The 22,919-nt window shown below is 36.0% G+C and overlaps 1 protein-coding gene across 1 annotated transcript; it reads right to left on the bottom strand.

Moving 5' to 3' along the window:
* Nucleotides 1-19,163: 19,163 nt before the first annotated feature.
* Nucleotides 19,164-22,526, bottom strand: LOC111392560 (receptor-like protein 12). Its single transcript, XM_023017924.1, has one exon. It carries the CDS (start codon nt 22,499-22,501, stop codon nt 19,322-19,324), a length of 3,180 nt encoding a protein of 1,059 aa, XP_022873692.1. The 5' UTR covers nt 22,502-22,526; the 3' UTR covers nt 19,164-19,321.
* Between the last annotated feature and the right edge of the window lie 393 nt (nt 22,527-22,919).

Here is a 22,919-nt window from a genome sequence, read left to right on the forward strand (position 1 = left end):
CATCCAGGTAGTACAAAAATGTATCGTGTACTCAAAGAACACTATTGGTGGCATGAAATGAAGAGAGAAATAGCTGAATTTGTATCCAGATGTCTCATTTGCCGGCAAGTGAAACTAGATCGTCAGAAAATAGCAGGATTGTTACAAACGTTGCCTATTCTTGAATGGAAATGGAAACACATTACTATGGATTTTCTATTTGAACTTCCATGGACTTAGAGTGGACATGATGGCATATGGATCATTGTAGATAGATTGACGAAGACTGCTAGATTTTTGCCTATTAAAGTCACTTACTCATTAGATAAATTGGTAAAAATATATGTTGAAGAGATAATCAGTTTATATGGGGCACCAGTATCTATTGTTTCAGATAGAAATTCTTGTTTCACTTCTAAATTTTGGCCCAGTTTGTAGAAAGCTATGGGTACTAAACTTCATTTCAGTACAGCTTTTCATCCACAAACAGATGGTCAGTCAAAAAAAACTATTCAGACTCTGGAAGACATGTTACGAGCTTGTGTACTACAGTTCAAAGGGAATTGGGATACTCATCTTTCTTTGATGGAGTTTGCCTATAATAACAGTTATCATTTGAGTATAGAAATGGCTCCTTTTAAAGCACTGTATGGTAGGAAATGCAGAACTCCAGTATGTTGGGATGAAGTTGGTGAAAGAAAGCTATTGGGTCATGAATATGTCCAGATTACTTCTGAGAAAGTAAAGATAATTAAAGAAAAGTTAAAAACAGCCAAGGTAGATAGAAGAACTATGCAGATAGACGAAGAAGAAACTTTGAACTTGATGTTGGAAATAGAGTTTTCCTGCGATTATCTCCATCGAAAGGTGTTATCAGATTTGGTAAACGAGGTAAATTGAGTCCGAGGTATATTGGCCCATATGAGATTGTTGAACGCATCGGTCCAGTTGCGTAACGATTGGCTTTGCCAACAGAATTGTCCAGAATTCATGATGTATTCCATGTTTCTATGCTTCATAAGTATATTCCAGATCCATTTCATGTTTTGGAATCACAACCTGTAGAGCTGAAGGAAAATCTTACCTATGAAGAAGAACCAGTTCAGATATTGGATAGGAAAGAACAGGTTTTGCGTAGTAAGACTATTCCTTTGGTTAAAGTCTTGTGAATAAATCATGTTGTAGAAGAAGCGACATGGGAAAGTGAAGAGCAGATGCGTTCTCAGTATCCACGACTTTTTCATACTTGATAAATCGAATTTCGAGGACGAAATTCTTTTAAGAGGGTGAGTTTTGTAATACATTAAACAAAAAAAAAATTCAAACTTCAACAAAAAAAAAAGAAATTACAAATGATAAAAACCAAAATGGAAGGCGGCTATCAAACCAACCCATTTCCAATGTGTGTGTGTGTATGTGTGTGTGTGCATGTGTGTAATTCAAAACTTTAACATACACTTTACACACACCAAAACAAAAAACAGACCAAAGAAGAAAAAGAGAGAAAAAGAGAAAGGAAAAGAGGGGAAAAAAAAGAAAAAGAAGAAAAAAAGGAAAAATTCGCCAACGTGTTAAGAATTAAGTGTTCTATCCTATTAGGCTTGAATTCCTCAATTTTGAAATGTAAGTAAAAAGTTACTTATTGAAAGGTTATGTTTGTTTTATAGTTGTTAGATTGTTAGATTAAATTTAATTTTATTGAAGGGGTTAAGTATAATAAACTATGAAATTAAGTAAAGTGAAAGAAAAATTAATTTTAGTTGTTAAAGAGACTCTAGAAATCGCCTAAACGTGAAATAATTATGTTTAGGTATCGCCTATTTAATTATTGAAATTACTTAAATTAGTTAATTGTTGATTTAAAAATTATATTATATTTCAGGCGGCGATACGGATATCGAGATAGCGTACCAATCGAATTGATTTTGGCGTACATAGGTCTGTGAGTGGAAAAATATAAATATTTTTAAAGTATTTATAAATTAAGTATATTGTTAAAGTATGTGCAATTATATGCAATTATGTGTTCGAATTACATTGTTATTATGAAAATTTCTCTTATTATGATACATGTGGAATATCAAAGATTATTTATGGCATATTTGTGACTAGGTATATAAGACATGTGATATTAAGTTTTGTTTGGTATGTGAGACATGCAATATTGAGATCGGCCAGAAAAGTACCCATGATTATATACTTCTTTTAGTTCACAGAGGGGTCTTGACTGTGTTCTATCATACACGGAGGGTCTTGACTTGACATTGGTCTTGATCGTGTACATATAGTTCACAAAGGGGCTTTGGCAGTATTCTAGAATTGATTATGAGAGGTCTTCGAGACCAGCTTTTGTTCACGGAGGAGGTCAAAAGCCCATGACGAAAGTTTTTAGCCCGAAAGGCTAATTACATATTTCAGTTAGAGGGTACATTTTTTGTGAATTTTTCAGCACGTTTGATGTGATGAGATTATAGCATAATTTTCAGCTGATATTATATCATGATTTTAAAATGATATTGTATGACCTTTTGTGAATATTTCACTTTTTTACTATAATTACATGATGGTAGCCTGTGAATTATCAAATGATATGAATTTGATTTTCAATGAAAATGTATAAATGAAAAAATATATTTATTTTGAACTTCTCCACTCACTGGGCTATCAACTCATATATTTTTCCACGTTTTTCTTTATCAGACAGCAGTTGAGAATTTGGGCATCTTTTGGAGTTGAGACTTGATTTTGGAGTCAGAGCCACACGACAAAGTTTGTTAGTATGATTCACTTCATAGAACATGTAGTCAGTGTTTTGGGACGCATGCTCATGTCTAGATGTGATTTTGCATCACTTGTAGATAGTTATGGGGCTCACTATGTATTATGTATCCATATGTATATTTCATTGTATTTCTTGGTAAAAGTGGAGATTTCTGCTTATCTTTATTGTGTTGTGCTATAGTTTGGAATTTATGTGAAATTGATCACAGGTTGGTTAGTCCTGTTTACAGGGGAGATAATGCCGAAATTTTGTTAGAAAAATGATGTATAAAAAGTGATATATTGTATTTGTAGTAGTCTTGATGGTGGATTCGACTTTTAGTTGGTATCTATCATCGGCGCATGCCACGTCCGGATCTATTGGTGTTACATGGGGCGGGGTCTGTCAATTTCTTACCAGGGTTCCCAGCAGTTGTTTTATCATCTTTCTCTCTTGGCAATTTGCTAGGGACTCCTCTCCTTTTCTCTTGAGGCCATTTTTTGCCCTTTAAAACTTTTTAGAATTTTTTCACAAAGTAGACAATCTCCTCATCTCTAAGAGTTTCCATGTCAGATGATTCAGACTCCCCTTCCCTAACAGTGTTTAGGGCTATGGACTTGTTCTTTCTTGGTTGTGAAATGGTGAGTTCATAGGTTTGAAGGGATCCTATGAGTTCTTCTATCTTAATTGCATCCAGATTCTTGTTTTCTTCAATAGCCGTAACTTTAGGTCTAAATCTCTCGGGCAAGGATCTAAGAACTTTCCTCACAATTTTGGGCGCGGGAATCCTCTCACCTAGGTTGAAACTAGAGTTAACAATGTAATTCTATTTGGCATAGAACTCATCAAAAGATTCATCATCCTTCATCCTGATTTCTTCAAACCTTGAGGTTAGCATTTGCAATTTTGAATTTTTTATAGTTTTAGTTCCCTCATGCGTAGTTTCTAGAATGTCCCATACCTCTTTAGCAATTTCACACATTGATACTCTCCTAAATTCTTCGGGAGACACGGACATAAACAAGGCATGAAGTCCTTTGCTATTCCAATTGCAATCAGCTAATTCTTCCTTAGTCCAAAGTGAAACATCAGTTAGATTGACAACACCTGACACGGTTGTAGAAGGGGGTTTCCAACCATTTTGTACGCTCACCCAAACACATTCATCTAAGGACTTAAGAAAAGCACGCATCCTAACCTTCTAGTAGGCATAGTTGCTTCCGTCAAAATACGGAGGCACAGACAGTGATTGACTCATCTAGAAAACAATGGGTCAGGACTTGAGTTCTGGCTCTAATATCACTTGAAATAACGTAGTTCGACCCAATCAACACCTAGAGGGAGGTTGCATAGGTGTTTATGCGGAATTTTCTTTTTCAATCAATTAATTAATTATTGCAACACGTCACAAAAATTAATTTGTCTAGATCAGTTCATATGCTTTACTATCCTATGTTTGAATAGCAGTCATAAATTAATTGTAGAAATATAAATAACACAATTGTTTGATGATGGAGAAACCCCAATGTGGGTAAAACTCCGGGCCCAAGCCAGTAGGAATCCACTATAAACGTAAATGAAACTTACAATCAGCCAAACTCAACCTACACTGGTTTTTCTAACATCCTAACCATAGTTTCCTCAAGCCCTTCTTGGAATGTGTGATCTTGCACCAACTTCAGGCACCTAGCCATCTTGGATTGCGTGCTACACCAATTCCCAAGTCTTGATTTTGTTTATCTCCTGTGGATTCAAGAGAACTGCCTGTTTTCTAATGATCGGGACTCCGATCTCCTTTCTCGATCTCCAAGAATCAACAAAGGCACTAGAAGATTGTGTTGTGGTGTTTGATGAATGTTGATTTGATCTTTTTCATGTAATTGATCAAATCAAATATAGGATTGAATGAGAAAGTTAAAGTGTAGGAGAGTTGTCCTTAATTTCAATACCTTCAAAGCACTATCTGAATTCGGCGCAGTTTTTTTTCATGTATATCTCATTTTGGTATTTCCGGTCAGGTTAAAATGTCGAAAAAAAGGAAAATAGGATTTTATGAGTAACACTATCGCTCAAGCGACAAGCGAGCGACACTGTTTCTCTCAAGCGAAATGGGGGCGAGAAACGAGCAATGACCATTCTATTTTTGTTGCTAGAGCGATCACTTGGCGAGCAGCTAGCAAAACTTCGACGACACATTTTGCCCTACTTCATAGATCGAACCCTAGCACACTTTACCAAAATTGCAACTGAGTCCCTCATCTTTTACACATGTACACAATAACCCCTAACCTTTAATAATTGACAAATTGACCCCAAACTTTTGAGCATTTGCACTTTTACCCTTTTTTTCACAGAATAGCCAACACAAAATCTAATATCCACAAAGATTTAATGCAGTTGTTTAGTTTTAATAGACATAGAATTATAGTAAGTTAAACCAATCAATTAAAGTTAATTTCGCTTGAGGGAGGTAATTAACTAAAGCTGAAAAATTGGGTCTAACATCGTAAATGAGTAAATTATTAATTGGTTTGTGGAGAAATTAATTAGACGACGGTTAAGCGAAACTATGAATCACAACAACGTTTTCCTCCAAAATTTTCAAGCGTTTTTATTTTTTTATTTTATACACTGTTAGTTATTTTCCCTATTTTTCAAAATCATAATTTTATTGTGTGCTTATTTTTATTGTAAGACTCAGATTAATTAGAGTTGTGTAATTTAAACTAAACATTCTTCGAGAAATCGATACTCAAAAGGTCAATTTTATTACTTGAATGCGACCCGTACACTTACAGTTTATAATTGTAGCGAACAGTAAGCAAGTCAAAGGATTTGTTAGTTCAACATTTTAGACTAGGTCAGTGGTCTTGTTGTCATGAAATTTATGATTAGTTGCAAGAATCGTTGTTTGTAAAAGTAATTGAGTTTAACACTTACTTATGACATAAATTATAATTCATATTTTTAATATAATTTATGATTGGTTGCAAGAATCGTTATTTGTAAAAGTAATTGAGTTTAACACTTACTTATGAAATAAATTATAATTAATATTTTTAATGTATTTTAGAAAGACTACTTGTTTCCTTTGACCCTCCTGCAAATGTTTCAATAGTTTGAGCTACTTTTTTAATACATTTTCTAAGTTCATAAATATATATTAATAAGCAAGAATCATGCATGTCATGAGTATGAGTAACAAGGATATGTGACACCATGTCATTTACTTTAAACATCGTGCTAAAGATGCTTCATATTTCAATATTCATCAAAGTCGACTCGAAATTATTTCATTTGAAATCTTTCATTTCATTGGACCCTTGACCCACCAACTATGCACCGAATAGAGCTCTGCATAATATCAATATCAATAATCAAGTGGCCAATATGAAATCGACACCGGCGAGTGGACCATCCTCTCGTGATCGCTAGAAGCCCATCCCCTAACTACCCCTATGATCACCCAAGAAGTCTCCTACCCGGCAGCGCCAATAATCATAACAAGGGCATAGTCAAGTGGTCCGCCCTCCCGTGATCACCAAAGGCCCATCCCCTGTCTACCTTTGTAATCACCCAGGAAGTATCACCCGCGATGCCAAACATATCACATAAGCATGCCTTAGATGCCTCGGTGCCCTAGTAATGGTCAATAAAACATTTATAAAGAAAACTTACTTTGAAATCATGTTTCGCATGCAAAGTTTTCAACCATGATCATATGTTGTGCATGCCAACGAAAATGCTCATGAATGACATGCTTAATGGAAGTTGATGTCAATGTATTTTGCAACCGCATACTCAATGATCATAATCATCATATAGGGTACAACGAGCTTTCTTATCAAAGTATGAAAATATCCTAACATCACTATACCACAAATGCTAGGTTCTTGCATCGTAGTTGCAAATGGAACTATGTAGAGGGCACAGCTAGCTGTGGAGCTCTTACGGGATTCCAAAGATCAATGTACATGGATGACGACCTGTAGGGTTATTTTGTGGGCTATTGTTTTGAATTTACACTCTATTGTGTCGTATTTTGGGGGTCCTGTCTTGTATAACTTTTGAAATGGCCTATAGATGTGTTTATAACCTTAGAACATACATGTTGAATTATGGTTATATGATCGTTGATTTTGATATAATATATGATCATCACAGGTGATTTGAAGTTAACAAATAGGGACATAATTGTGCAAATGCTCGTTTCATTTTATTAAAAAAAAGTATATCTAAATTTTATGTCTAGATCGAGCTACCAATATCGTTTCGACATAGGAATTAGTATGGTTATCTACCCTATTCATCAGATCCATAAAAGCTGCTGGGGCATTTGTTAACCCAAATGGCATTACCAAAAACTCATAATGACCATATCTCGTACTAAATGCTATCTTAGAAATGTCATCTTCCTTTATTTTAAGTTGATGGTACCCAGATCGCAAATCAATCTTCGAAAATACAAATGCACCCTGAAGTTGATCAAACAAATCATCAATCCTTGGCAAGGGATATTTATTTTTAATTGTCACCTTATTCAACTCTCTATAATCGATACATAGTCTCATTGTACCATCCTTTTTATGAACAAACAATACTGGTGCACCCCATGGCGAAAAGCTAGGTCTAATAAAACCTTTATCCAACAACTCTTGTAATTGTAACTTCAACTCTTTCAATTCAGTTGGGGCCATTCTATATGGAGTCTTGGAAATTGGAGATGTTCCTGGGATTAAATCAATTACAAACTCTATCTCACGATCTGGTGGTACCCCAGGTAAATCATCAAGAAATACCTCTGGAAATTCTTGTGCCACGGGCACATCACTAAGATTCGGATTGTGTTGTTCTTCCATAGCAATAATACTCACCAAATACCCTACACACCCACTATCTAGTAACCTTTGTGCTTTCAATACCGATATGATTGGAACTCTAAAACCTTTTTCAATCCCAATGCATGTAAATGGTTTATTCCCCAAAAGTTGAAAGGTTACTGACTTTCTCTTACAGTCTATAGTAGCTTGATATCTTGACAGCCAATCCATACCCAAAATTATATCATAATCTTTCATATCTAACACAATTAAATCTGCATAGAGCTCTCAATTTTCTATAAGGATCGCACATGCTCTTACAATTAGATTGGTTTGTTGTACATCTCCAGATGGAATAGTTACACTATAACTGACCTAAAGTATATCAGGTGTCCTACCCAGCCTTCTCACATACTCAGTAGAAACAAATGAATGTGTAGCTCCAGAATCAAATAGTACAAGTGCTGGAATGCCAAAGATAGAAAATTTACCTGTTACAACTGCTGGATTTACCTCAGCATCGGATCTAGTAATGGTAAACACTCTAGCTGGTACCTTCTTCTGCTCTATAGGATTTGGATTACCTGGGCATGCTCTAGCAAGATGTCCCACCTTTCCACAAACATAACATGTCCTAGTCTCTATAGGACATGTTCCAGTATGCTGTCCACCACATCTGGGGCAAGATGGTTGTGCTATTAAGGCTTTTCCTTGATCTATCATCGGACGTTTGCCCCGATCCCAATGTTGTTGTCCTTGTTTTGGTTGAAACTTAGGCCTCTGAATCTGTCCTTGGAAAGTTCTTTTCTTATCATTTCTAGGCCAACGCTGTCCTTGACCTTGCCTAAACTGTCGTCGAGCCTCTTGAGCACGACTAATTCTTTGTTCAGCAACTAATGCTCTCTCTGCAATTTGAGAATATGAAACATCTTGGATTCCTGCCATACTTACATCTCTATATAGTTCTAGTCTTAATCCCTTAAGAAACCTTTCTACTTTTAATGCATCAGTATTAATCATGTGGGTTGCAAACCTAGATAGTTGTTCAAACTTACAAATATATTCCCCTACTGTCATCCCTCCTTGTCTTAGCTGTATAAATTCATTCACCTTCATGGCTCGAACTAGGGCTGTAAAATATTTATTACGAAATAACTCTTTAAATCTATCCTAAGTCATGGTATTTACATCTTCAATACTACTCATCGTATCCCACCAGTGTCCAGCACTACCTCGTAGCATAAAGGATGCACAAACTACTTTTTCTACTTCTGAAACTCTCGTATACCTGAACATATTCTCCAAAGTTCTCAACCAATCCTCTGCAGCTGTTGGGTCTAATGCATCCTCAAATATTGGAGGGTTTAGTTTTCTAAATCTTTCCCCAACTGTCTCAATATGTTCAGCCCTTTGTTGTGGTTGTATGAATTCAGCCCTTTGATGTTCTCCCCTTTCTCCTTGTTGTACTAATTGCTGAATTTGTTGAGATTATTGCTCAACTAGATCCGATGATGAGGCAAATCCAGCAGTTGTAACAGGTAAATTTTCTATCTTTGGCATTCCAGCACTTGTACTATTTGATTCTGGAGCTACACATTCATTTGTTTCTACCAAGTATGTGAGAGAAGGCTGGGTAGGACACCTGATATACATGAGGTCAGTTATAGTGTAACTATTCCATCTGGAGATGTACAACAAACCAATCTAATTGTAAGAGCATGTGCAATCCTTATAGAAAATCGAGAGCTCTATGCAGATTTAATTGTGTTAGATATGAAAGATTATGATATAATTTTGGGTATGGATAAGACAGGACTCCCAAAATACGACACAATAGAGTGTAAGCTCAAAACAATAGCCCACAAGATAACCCTACAGGTCGTCATCCATGTACATTGATCTTTGGAATCCCGTAAGATCTCCACAACTAGTCGTGCCCTTTACATAGTTCCATGCTCACCTACAATGCAAGAACTACATAAGCCAATGTTTAGTAAGCAAGAATCATGCATGTCATGAGTATGAGTAATAAGGATATGTGACACCATGTCATTTACTTTAAACATCATGCTAAAGATGCATCATATTCCAATATTCATCAAAGTCGAGTCGAAATTATTTCATTTAAAGTCTTTTATTTCATTGGGCCCTTGACCCACCAACTATGCATCGGATAAAGTTCTGCATAATATCAATATCAATATTCAAGTGGCCAATATGAAATCGACACCGGTAAGTGGATATTATCGTAGATTTGTGGAAGAATTTTCAAAAATTGCGTCCTCTTTAACGAAATTAACTAGAAAGAATGCTAAGTTTGAATGGACAGATGCTTATGAGCAGAGTTTTCAGGAATTGAAGAAAAGACTAACGTCAGCCCCTATCCTTTCAATCCCATCTGGTACTGAAAATTTTGTAGTTTATAGTGATTCTTCAAAGAATGGTTTGGGTTGTGTATTAATGCAAAATGGTAAAGTCATTGCATACGCCTCGAGACAACTTAAAGAATACGAAAAGAATTATCCTACACATGATTTGGAACTCACTACAGTTGTGTTTGCACTTAAGATATGGAGGCATTATTTGTATGGAGAGAGGCGTGAGATTTACACGGATTGATCTTTGGAATCCCATAAGAGCTCCACAGCTAGCCGTGCCCTCTACATAGTTCCATGCTCACCTACAATGCAAGAACTACATAAGCCATGCTTAGTAAGCAAGAATCATGCATGTCATGAGTATGAGTAACAAAGATATGTAACACCATGTCATTTACTTTAAACATCGTGCTAAAGATGCATCATATTCCAATATTCATCAAAGTCGACTCGAAATTATTTCATTTGAAATCTTTCATTTCATTGGGTCCTTGACCCACCTACTATGCACCGGATAGAGCTCTACATAATATCAATATCAATAAACAAATGGTCAATATGAAATCGACATCGACGAGTGGACCATCCTCTTGTGACCACTAAAGGCCCATTCCCTGACTACCCCTATGATCACCCAAGAAGTCTCCCACCCGGCTGCGCCAATAATCATAATATCACAAGGGCACAGTCGAGTGGTCCGCCCTCCCTTGATCACCAAAGGTCGATCCCCTATCTACCTTTGCAATCACCCAGGAAGTAACGCCCGCAATGCCAGACATATCACATAAGCATACCTCACATGCCTCGGTGCCCTAGTAGTGGTCAATAAAACATTTATAATGAAACTCACTTTGAAATCATGTTTTGCATGCAGGATTTTCAACCATGTCACATGTCGTGCATGCATATGAAAATGCTCATAAATGACATATTTAATGAAAATCGATGTCAATAGATTACGCAACCTCATATTCAATTATCGTAACCACCATATGATATGCTATAAGCCTCTTATCAAAGTTATGTAGATATTTCAACATTGCTATGTCACATATACTAGGTTCTTGCATCGTAGTTGCAAATGGATTTTCACTTACCTTTTTGCCCTTGTGTGATACCACTCTCTGTCACACCCCAAATATATACAGATAACCATACGAATTCCTATGTCGAAATGATATTGGTAACTCGATCTAGACATAAAATTTAGATATACTTTTTTTTTAATAAAATGAAACGAGCATTTGCACAATTATGTCCCTATTTGTTAACTTCAAATCACCTGTGATGATCATATGTTATATCAAAATCAACGATCATATAACCATAATCCAACATGTATGTTCAAAGGTTATAAACACATCTATAGGCCATTTCAAAAGTTATACAAGACAGGACCCCCAAAATACGACACAATAGAGTATAAGCTCAAAACAACAGCCCACAAAATAACCCTACAGGTCGTCATCCATGTACATTGATCTTTGGAATCCTGTAAGAGCTCCACAGCTAGCCGTGCCCTCTACATAGTTTCATGCTCACCTACAATGCAAGAACAACATAAGCTAATGCTTAGTAAGCAAGAATCATACATGTTATGAGTATGAGTAACAAGGATATGTGACACCATGTCATTTACTTTAAACATCGTGCTAAAGATGCTTCATATTTCAATATTCATCAAAGTCGACTCGAAATTATTTCATTTGAAATCTTTCATTTCATTGGGCCCTTGACCCACCAACTATGCACCGAATAGAGCCCTATGATCACCCAAGAAGTCTCCCACCCGACTGCGCCAATAATCATAACAAGGGCATAGTCGAGTGGTCCGCCCTCCCGTGATCACCAAAGGCCCATCCCCTGTCTATCTTTGAAATCACCCAGGAAGTATCACCCGCGATGCCAAACATATCACATAAGCATGCCTCACATGCCTCGGTGCCCTAGTAGTGGTCAATAAAACATTTATAAAGAAAACTTACTTTGAAATCATGTTTTGCATGCAAAGTTTTCAACCATGATCATATGTTGTGCATGCCAACGAAAATGCTCATGAATGACATGCTTAATGGAAGTTGATGTCAATGTATTTTGCAACCGCATACTCAATGATCATAATCATCATATAGGGTACAACGAGCTTTCTTATCAAAGTATGAAAATATCCTAACATCACTATACCACAAATGCTAGGTTCTTGCATCATAGTTGCGAATTGATTTTCACTTACCTTTTTGCCCTTGTGTGTGCACAAGCTCCTACGGAGATTATATCACTTTCCTTTTTCACTCAACGTCGGAAAATCACCTGTATTACCATTTAATATTAAAGACAATCCTCCATTTAATAGCCTTAACACACACAAAATCCCAAAATACTTCCATTCACGTCAAAATAATTTAAACGAATTCATTATTCAAGTTACTAACGGCATTACAATCTCGTCCCATAAGTCTCATTTTTCCTCGAGTCCAATTACCAACATCAACGTCATCCAATTGTTGTCAACAACCTAATACTCCTTAGAATCTATTTTCTAGGCCCAAGAGATAATTAATTTACATGTAAAGGTTGAAATCATATTAAACACAGAAATGGACAGAACCTGTTTTTCGGGTTTCATCACCGTCCAACTACTTTTCCAATCCGTTTTCACCCCCTTATCCATATCCAATGACTTCCAAATTTTTACCACGTTTCTATAACATGTATGTGAAGGCAATAATCCTCTAAAGTCGTGACAAATCAAGTGTTCTCAGCATCAAAATAGTCCATTTCCACGACATCAAAATCAGGCAGTTTTCATTGTGACAGCTTTCGGTTTCCATTTTATTAGCATGTCATCAAACAGATTCCAGGCTATTAGAAAACCATTTATATCCTTCTAAATCCAATATAAAAACATTCATTTACATAGATACAAGTTATATCTTCAGTATTATCCAAAATCAAAGTTTAAACCATCCAAATTCATCAATCAACACATCTCTATTTCTGTTGGTTTCTTTCAGGTTCTTGTACTCAATTACCCCTCTCTTTTGCCATCATAAAATCATAAACAACCCTTATACTTAGCCTCAAGTAAGTTTATAGTTTAAACATATTATAAAACAAGCAAAAGAACTAAAGAAAAACTTCAAAACCGTGAGCTAAACTCACCTATCCAGAAATTCAATTTCAGCTCCTTGTTTCTGCTTCTCTCTTTTCCTTTTTGCTTTCTCTTTCAATCGGTGGTCAATTGGGGATAATTTGTAAGACTAAACATGTTGTTAGGAGGTGTATATAAAGTCTTCAAGATGCTGGAGACGTGACTCTTCCTTCAGGATTAAGAAAATGTGGGGTGCAGCAAAGTGTTTAGCATGAGGTGGTCTTTTCCTACTATATTTGACTTTTCTCTTGGACTATTTAACTTATATTGGTTTATAAGATATATATATCTATCTATGTTAAATAAAAAGAGGTAGGAGACGTGCTATATATCTTAAGGATGAAGGGATTGAGTGTTAAAATGACAACTATCCCAAGCACGACGTGTCAAGCACGACGTGTCTTCATTGCAGCCATACTTGACTTTCAACCATTATATTTGGATCCATTTATGATTATAAAATATATATTCATCTATAATAAGTGCTTAAGGAGTAGGACACGAGATTGATGCCTTAAGGCTAAAGGAATTGGGTGTTAAAATGATAAATATTAAAAGCATGAGGTGTTCAAGCATGAGGTGGTCACTAGTAAAAAAAAAAATCTGATTATATACCTATCTTTGTAGGTATAAGTCAAGTATCCTGGGCTTATGTTAATGTGTTTAAAATCCATTTCACTTGCCCTAAGATCCCAAAATATTTTATAGAACTAATTCCTCAATCGTTCATTTAATTACTTAACCGATTGACACCCCATTCTCGACCGATTTCATCAATTCGCACCTTGATATTTATAATGTCATATGAGACATATATTATCGCATCATGATCATGTTCTTTCATGTATCATGTCCCAAATATGTCAATTACCTATCTAGGGTTTAAGGTGGTCTCGATCAACCGAATAGAAAGCTTGAACTTTTGTCGATACCGATTTTCGACCTTTTCGGTATTCCATTTCTTATCAAGCCAATCTCCAACATTTAGTTAACCTAATTTTCTATCATAGCTCAATACAAATATGTCATTGGATATGGATAAGGGGGTGATAACGGATTGGAAAAGTAGTTGGACGGTGATGAAACCTGAAAAAAAGGTTCTGTCCATTTATGTGTTTAATATGATTTCAACCTTTACATGTAAATTAATTATCTCTTGGGCCTAGAAAATAAATTCTAAGGAGTATTAGGTTGTTGACAACAATTGGATGACGTTGATGTTGGTAATTGGACTCGAGGAAAAATGAGACTTATGGGACGAGATTGTAATGCCGTTAGTAACTTGAATAATGAATTCGTTTAAATTATTTTGATGTGAATGGAAGTATTTTGGGATTTTGTGTGTGTTAAGGCTATTAAATGGAGGATTGTCTTTAATATTAAATGGTAATACAGGTGATTTTCCGACGTTGAGTGAAAAAGGAAAGTGATATAATCTCCGTAGGAGCTTGTGCACACACAAGGGCAAAAAGGTAAGTGAAAATCAATTTGCAACAACGATACAAGAACCTAGTATATGTGACATAGTAATGTTGAAATATCTACATAACTTTGATAAGAGGCTTATAACACATCATATGGTGGTTACGATTATTGAGTATGAGGTTGCGTAACCTATTGACATCAATTTTCATTAAATACGTCATTTATGAGCATTTTCATATGCATGCACAACATGTGACATCGTTGAAAATCCTGCATGCAAAACATGATTTTAAAGTGAGTTTCATTATAAATGTTTTATTGACCACTACTAGGGCACCGAGGCATGTGAGGCATGCTTATGTGATATGTTTGACATTGCGAGTGTTACTTCTTGGGTGATTGTAAAGGTAGACAGGGGATGGGCCTTTGGTGATCACGGGAGGGCGGACCACTCGACTGTGCCCTTGTGATATTATGATTATTGGCGCTGCCGGGTGGGAGACTTCTTGGGTGATCATAGGGGTAGTTAGGGGATGGGCCTCTAATGGTCACGAGAGGATGGTCCACTCGTCGGTGTCGATTTCATATTGACCATTTGATTATTGATATTGATATTATGCAAAGCTCTATCCAGTGCATAGTTGGTGGGTCAAGGGCCCAATAAAATGAAAGATTTCAAATGAAATAATTTCGAGTCGACTTTGATGAATATTGGAATATGATGCATCTTTAGCATGATATTTAAAATAAATGACATGGTGTCATATATCCTGATGTAATACCCCGAACTTCACGTTCTACATTTGGCCAATATGATTCATGCATTCCATGCTAATTACATTGTCATTTGCATCAACTTCCTAATTACTTTCTCTTAAAAATGTGTGTTTGATCATCGAGGCTTTAAAATCTTTATATAGTGATGATCTTTGACTCCTTGACCTAAGTAGTGAATTTCACATTGAGCTATGATAGAAAATTAGGTTAACTAGATGTTGAAGATTAGTTTGGTAAGTAAAAATCCATTTGTAACTACGATGCAACAACCTAGCATTTGTGGTATAGTGATGTTAGGATATTTTCATACTTTGATAAGAAAGCTCGTTGTACCCTATATGATGATTATGATCATTGAGTATGCGGTTGCAAAATACATTGACATCAACTTCTATTAAGCATGTCATTCATGAGCATTTTCGTTGGCATGCACAACATATGATCATGGTTGAAAACTTTGCATGTGAAACATGATTTCAAAGTAAGTTTTCTTTATAAATGTTTTATTGACCACTACTAGGGCACCGAGGCATGTGAGGCATGCTTATGTGATATGTTTGGCATCGCGGGTGATACTTCCTGGGTGATTGCAAAGGTAGACAGGGGATGGGCCTTTGGTGATCACGGGAGGGCGGACCACTCGACTATGCCCTTGTTATGATTATTGGCGCTGCCGGGTGGGAGACTTCTTGGGTGATCATAGGGGTAGTTAGGGGATGGGCCTCTAGCAGTCATGAGAGGATGGTCCACTCGCCGGTGTCGATTTCATATTGGCCACTTGATTATTGATATTGATACTATGCAGAGCTCTATCCGATGCATAGTTGGTGGGTCAAGGGCCCAATGAAATGAAAGATTTCAAATGAAATAATTTCGAGTCGACTTTGATGAATATTGGAATATGATACATCTTTAGCATGATGTTTAAAGTAAATGACATGGTGTCACATATCCTTGTTACTCATACTCATGACATGCATCATTCTTGCTTACTAAGCATTGGCTTATGTAGTTCTTGCATTGTAGGTGAGCATGGAACTACATAAAGAGCATGACTAGCTATGGAGCTCCTACAGGATTCTAGAGTTCGATGTACATGGATGACGACCTGTAGGATTATTTTGTAGGCTGCTATCTATTGGGTTATATTTTGGAATCCTATATAGTGTACTTTTGAAATGGCCTGTAGACATGTTTATAAGCTCAGAATATATATGTTGGATTATGGCGATATGATTTTGGGTTTCGATATGTTATATGATCGTGTCACAGGTTATTAAAAGTTAACAAACTGGAAAAAAATATATATATGTAAAATTTTATATCTAAGTTGTATATAGATATCCATGTTAATTATTTTTTGCAATTGATGTTCTCCATGATATTGTTACCAAATAATATGTTTCAATTCTTGCCGACTTTTTTCCCCCTCTATCAAAAAATCAGATATGAAAATTCTTTTGGGAGCGTTTGTAACACGATTCTTCATATTTCAATAATTTGAGGTTGACTATACTATTTGTTTCCTTGCCTCAATAAAGTTAATTTCTAGGTCAATTAAATTAAAACAACTAGATATTAGAAAATCATAAAAATATATATAATAATTTTAGTCTAATATGTTCTACTAATTGGAGTCTACAAGTCTACTAAAAGTCCGTTAGATAGTACTTTTGCTTTTACCTTTGTTTTTTGTAAAAAAGTTAGATTCCTCTAAAAACTTTTTAAGTAAGACAATCTATTTTTAGAAAATTATTCAAACATATTTAAAGATACTTTCTTAGTCTCAAAAGTAGTTTTTGACTTTTCGAAAGTCTTGTCAATCGAACCCTAAGCTATCTTGACCGCGTAAATATCTTCCGTCTCTTTACCTCTACATGTTGGCACATAAATTAGGAAATCGCAAACAAAATTTATCAAATTGCAACATTACTGTTATCAATGCCCTTGTTGTTCATTTCACTCTCTAACAATAGTTTGGCACTATATTGAATTGAATTTAACAGATAACAAAATTTTAATTTATGTTTCTTTATTAATAATGTTTACTAAATACTACCAAACAAAACATAAATATAATGTACCTAATCAAACGCCAAAAAAAGTTGGTAGTCTAACACTAATGTTACGCTTTTCTTTTACAATAAAAATTGGTTTGACTAATTGTCGAAAGGAAATAAAATTAATTAGTAAAAACATGAATATTGCATTTTGTTGTTCATTGGGCACTTTGTTTGATTTTCAATACAACATCAAAATCCAGTTCCACGTTTATTCCCAAACCAACCCAACTTGATTCTCTGAGTTTGCGTGTTGACTAGGGCTTCTAAAGTTGTAGTCTTCCTAATTGTCTTCACATTCGGGTCTTCACCCGCAAACAATTTTCTCGATGAATTACACGAGTTATCAATCTGATCTCCTTCTGACTAGAATATAAATTTCTCATCTCTGACATGAAAAGAGAATCTTAGTTATGATTCTTTGAATTTAGCACCGTTTCAAAGAATTATGGCTAAAGTTATCTTACGACGTCAATAGTGAAAAGTTTTTATTGTGTTCGGGGGACATGAAATCAATTATAAATAAGTTATTCTACGTGATTCATGACTTATTGTTTTCTTTTCCAAATGCATTGCTAATTTGTGTCTTAGATTCAATAAAGTATTTAGGTTAGCTAAATGCTTTGCGTTCAATCTCACGGACACATGTTTGTGAAAATTATGTTTGTCAAAACTTTGATGGAGAAATGAATTTAACGTGCTAGTAAGCCAAGTGTGTTGACCATAAATTTAAATAAATAATTAGTTTTATCGCAGCGACTTAAGCTTTTAGATGGAGTTATTTAATATAGTACAAAGCAAATATCATGTGCTTAAATATTACCGTCATTCATTTCCTATAACTGCAAAGGCTTGACTATGTAAAAAGGCGTGTTCAAGATAAAATAAAATTAATTGATTTCTCCTATTACTATAGTTCAAACTTTTAGATGGGTGGTTTAGTATGGTTCTTGAAAGACAAAGATGTTGATCTATTTTTCGGTTTGACTACCACAAATTCTCATAAATTAAGAAATGTAAGATGCCACATCAACCATCAAGTCACGAATTGAATAGAAATGGAGATGTGAGAAATCATAAAAATGCATGTTTATACTTACCTTTAACCTCTAAACCTTCCTCTTTATGAGACAATCGTTGTGTTGCCATTTTTGTTTATTAGACATTATGTTCTCCATCATTGACTGAGTTATTTATTGAACTCCTTATGAACTATTCAGTCTTTAGGACACTTTGTTTTGGGGGTGAATTAGATTCGTATGACGAGACAAAAATACCTACAATTAATAATTTGATACAATTTTGTTTAATATGTCATACTAAACATGTCATCCATGTTCTTTTTTGACCTACTTGTCTAAAGAATGGGATGTATTATGGATTCGTTTATTTCTCAATATTGACCTCAAAATTTGGCGTGATCAAACTACCAATAGATCTTGGTCCTTCTCTCTTACAAGACAAGTAAAAGATGGGAGCAAACTAAGCAAGATTTTAGCAAGGGGCTTGATTTCATAATGTATTCTCTAGTCTTTTACCTTCTCTATTACACGTGTCATTCTCTCAAACTTATTCGGGAGGATATCTTTCCAAAAAAAAAAAAAAAACTAAAACTGTTAATACATAGATTTCAAAATATGTTGGAATCGAATTTGAATTAATAAATTTAGGGAAATCTTTCCCCTAGCAGAAGATGAAATTATTTTACCCTTTCTTTTCATTAGTCCACTTTTGGTATTAAATACATATTCTGCCCTGGAAAAGCCTTAACATAGTATAAGGAAGAATTTGTTGTGCAGGACAATCATTAAAGGGCGTTTCTATAATTTTTGAAACCTGTAAATGTCTCTAGTACTCAGATACTTCAAAGTTGTCTCTGTGTGTCCCTATAATTTATTAATCATCGATTATAAATGATCCAACAACTCAATTTTTTTTTTTAATAGTACATGCTTTTAAATAGAACAAAGTCACAAAACCAACCAAAGTAACCACACAGTCAATACAAATCCCACACTGTATCCCAGTGCAGCACTTACATAATCCCAGTTAATCTTATTAGTCTTCAAATTGTAGAGCTGCTTGTCCTCAAAACTTGGGGGTGAAATGCCCCCACAACTTATGTTCAAAGGAAATCCGCACAGTCCCGTATTTCCTTCAAAGGAGGCTGACGAATATGTTTGGAATTGACGACCTGGAGGGATACTTCCAACCAATTTGTTGTAGGACAGATTCAACAAAGACAGGAATGTTAGACTTGTGAGCTCTTTTGGTATCTCTCCATTTAGTTGGTTCTTTGAAAGGTCTAACGATTCAAGCTGTGCCAGCTTCCCCATGGATTTTGGGATTTGGCCAATGAGAGCATTATGTGATAAGTTGAGAGCGTAAAGTGAACATAGATCCCCAACAGTATCTGGAATCTCTCCTCGAAAATTATTGCTTGACAAATCAATGGTTGTAAAAGCCGTTGGAATTTTCACAAGCTTCAGTTCTAACCCTTTAATGGTTACTGTCACGGTCACCTGATAGTAAACGTCCAACCCATCCGTAAAATAGAATGTCAGGAGGTTGAAATCGAATGTCAGGTGGTTGAAAAGGTTGAAATCGATTGTCAGGAGGTTGCACGTGAGTAGGACATCATTGTCAAGCATCATTCCTCTCCACCCTAAGAAGAATCTTGGGGACAGATACCCGCGGAAATTGTTAAAAGCTATGTCAATGATTTGAAGATTTGGCCAACTGTTATTGGTCCCAGGACATTGAAGTTCACCGTGGAATCTGTTGGATCGCAGAACCAGCACACGCAAGCTGGATGAATTTTTCAACATGCATGGGAAGATGCCTTCAACTTTGTTGTTTCCAACATTTAAAACTTCTAACAATTTGCAATGGCTCAGAGATCCTGGAATCTTCCCTGTTAAACTGTTCCTACTGAGGTCTAGAGTTCTTAGACCACAACGGCGAGAAAATGCATCAGGAATGGTTCCGCTGAGATTGTTTCTTCCTAGGTTCAGTACGCCAAGAGTCTGACTTGATAGTAGACATTTTGGTATTGTACCGCTCAAAAAATTGTTCGACAGATCAAGGATTCGAAGGTAACTAGAATTGCATATGGATTCAGGTATAGCTCCCATTAGATTATTATTTGAAAGAGAAAAGAATGAAGCTTCCGAAACATTTTTGCCTATATCAGCTGGAATATAGTGGTTGAAATTATTGCTTGAGAAATCTATATACATAGCTGAGGATGGAAGGATTGGCAGATCACCTCGGAGCTGGTTGTTATGAATGTCTAGAATAATAAAACTTGGAATGATGTAAGGTTTTTGCAGATCTTGTAAGAGATTGTGAGAAAGATTTAACAGAGCAATACTTCCATTTCCAACTTCCCAAATCCAATTAGGAATTTCCCCCATAATTTGGTTGTCTGAAAGGTCTATAAAGTACAGAGTTGATTGGTTCCTCAGGTCAGGAAAACTTTTTAGATTGCAGGATGCTAAGATTAACATTTCCAGCTGTGCAAACGGATATGAGCTCGAAGAACTGATGCTTGCATTGACTGACAAGCGATTGTGATCCATCTGTACAGTGCCGTTAAAGAAGTTGGAATCAAGTGAGAGAATTTTAAGCTCTCGAAGTTCAAAGAAAAATTTGGGAATGGGCCCTTCTAGGAGATTACTACTCAAATCGAGTGTATCCAATTGGGATGAGGACGTATTCGAAGGTTCATTGACTTGGCCACCAAATTGATTGTTAGACAAATTGAGTTTCTGCAGTGAAGGGAGAGCAAACAGAGCAGGGGGGATGCTCCCATTGAGTGAATTGTAACTTAAGTCCAAAATCACAAGATCATTAAGTCCCTCAAAATGCATGGAAGAAAGTGATCCGGTGAGACCATTACCAGAGAGGTCTATATGGGTAAGTTTCTTGGACATATTGAAAAGTGGGAGTAAACCAGTGAGTTTATTCCCCGAGAAGTCCAAATAAACTACTTCGGTGAGATTTGTTATCGTGGGTGGAAGTAGTCCACTGAAATTGCAATCCATCAGATCAATCCACGACAACATGCCGAGGTTACCAATGGAATCAGGCAATGAACCCGAAAAGTTAGTGTAGCCAAGAATTATTTTTCTAAGAGATCCACCTCGGGGAAATTGTGGCAAATTGCCGTTGAGCAAGTTATTGTTTCTCAAATTCAGATTCTGTAAAGTGGGTAACTGGAAGATTTTGTTGGGAAAGAATCCTTGCAGAAAACAATAGCGCATGCTCAACTTGGTCAGTTTCGAAAAATTTGCAAAGGAGTCCGGAATTGTAGTGGACAGATTGTTATAGTCAAGACGAAGAAATGAAAGATTTTGAAGCTGTGATAAGGAAGAATCGAGTGGACCTGAAAGAAGACAACTAGACAGGCTCAAATAGCTTAGATTTGGTAAAGACGAAGACAAGGCCTGGCACCATTCACTCCCTGGAGCTGAAATATTAACACCATCAAGATAAAGTTCTCGAAGCTCTTTAAGGTTCTGAACAAGCGTTTTCAGATTCGGATTCTCGAGTTTCTTTGGCTGAGACAAATGGCGAAAAGTGGACAGATCAAGAGTAACCAACCTTGTCATCCTCGAAACCTCAATTGGAATCTGTCCAACAAAACCTGCATTTGATAAGTTCAAGTACGTCAAATTCGCAAGATTATAAATCCCCTTCGGAATCTGAATGTCATACAATCTGTTGTAAGCCAAATTCAGCTTCTCAAGATACTGGAAACCAAGAAGACTAGTTGAATTCTCAATCCCACCCGAAATCGATTCTTGATCCAGCTCCAAACTGATCACATGCCCTGAACTATCGCAGGCAATCCCCTTCCAGGTGCAACAATCCTCCGACCGATTCCATGTCACCAGTTTGACAGAAAGTGTCGGGTCGAAGATGATGCTGTTCTTGAATTGAATCAATAATGACCGTTGATCATCGAGACATTGTCCAGAAACCAGTTTAGTTGTCAAGGAAGAATTTAACTTAAAGTCATCTTTCATTTTATGTAACAAGACTTTCTGATCCTCCAGGAATTGGCTGTGTACAGGAGCCAAATTGGGATTGCCGAAACTAAAGAATACAGAGATCAAGAAAAACAATGGTGAGAATAGAATTCTCATTTTGATTCAGATGTGAATACTGAAGGTGCTAGTGAAGTTGTAGTGAGGATCTCCTCTGTATGGGTGGCTTTAAATTATATGGCCAAGTGGATTGACCAGTTGACCTGGGGCCTATAGACGTGTTCTACAAGTTTGAAATTGGCATAGGAGAGAGACTTCACTGAAAGGTTTTGAAAATCAATGCTCTATAAATTTGGAATTGGCGAGCGGACTTGGGGTCTATAGATGTGTTTCATAAGTTTTGAAATAGTGATTTAATGAGGAATATGTGAGTTTAAAAGTAAAAAAAAAAAGTTTAAGTTTACGTACGAAATATTTCATTGTGAGAATACATAATTGAAAATGAGTTTGAGGATAAACAAACAAGTTTTATTTTAATGGTTGCCAAACAGAGGGCAAAAGCATGTATTTTAAATTT

Source organism: Olea europaea, unplaced genomic scaffold (genome assembly GCF_002742605.1).
Source record: "Olea europaea var. sylvestris unplaced genomic scaffold, O_europaea_v1 scaffold939, whole genome shotgun sequence".
Classification (NCBI taxonomy): domain Eukaryota; kingdom Viridiplantae; phylum Streptophyta; class Magnoliopsida; order Lamiales; family Oleaceae; genus Olea; species Olea europaea.

Excerpts from the sequence above, each read along its gene's own strand:
- LOC111392560 (XM_023017924.1), bottom strand. The coding sequence starts at position 22,501 with ATGAGAATTCTATTCTCACCATTGTTTTTCTTGATCTCTGTATTCTTT.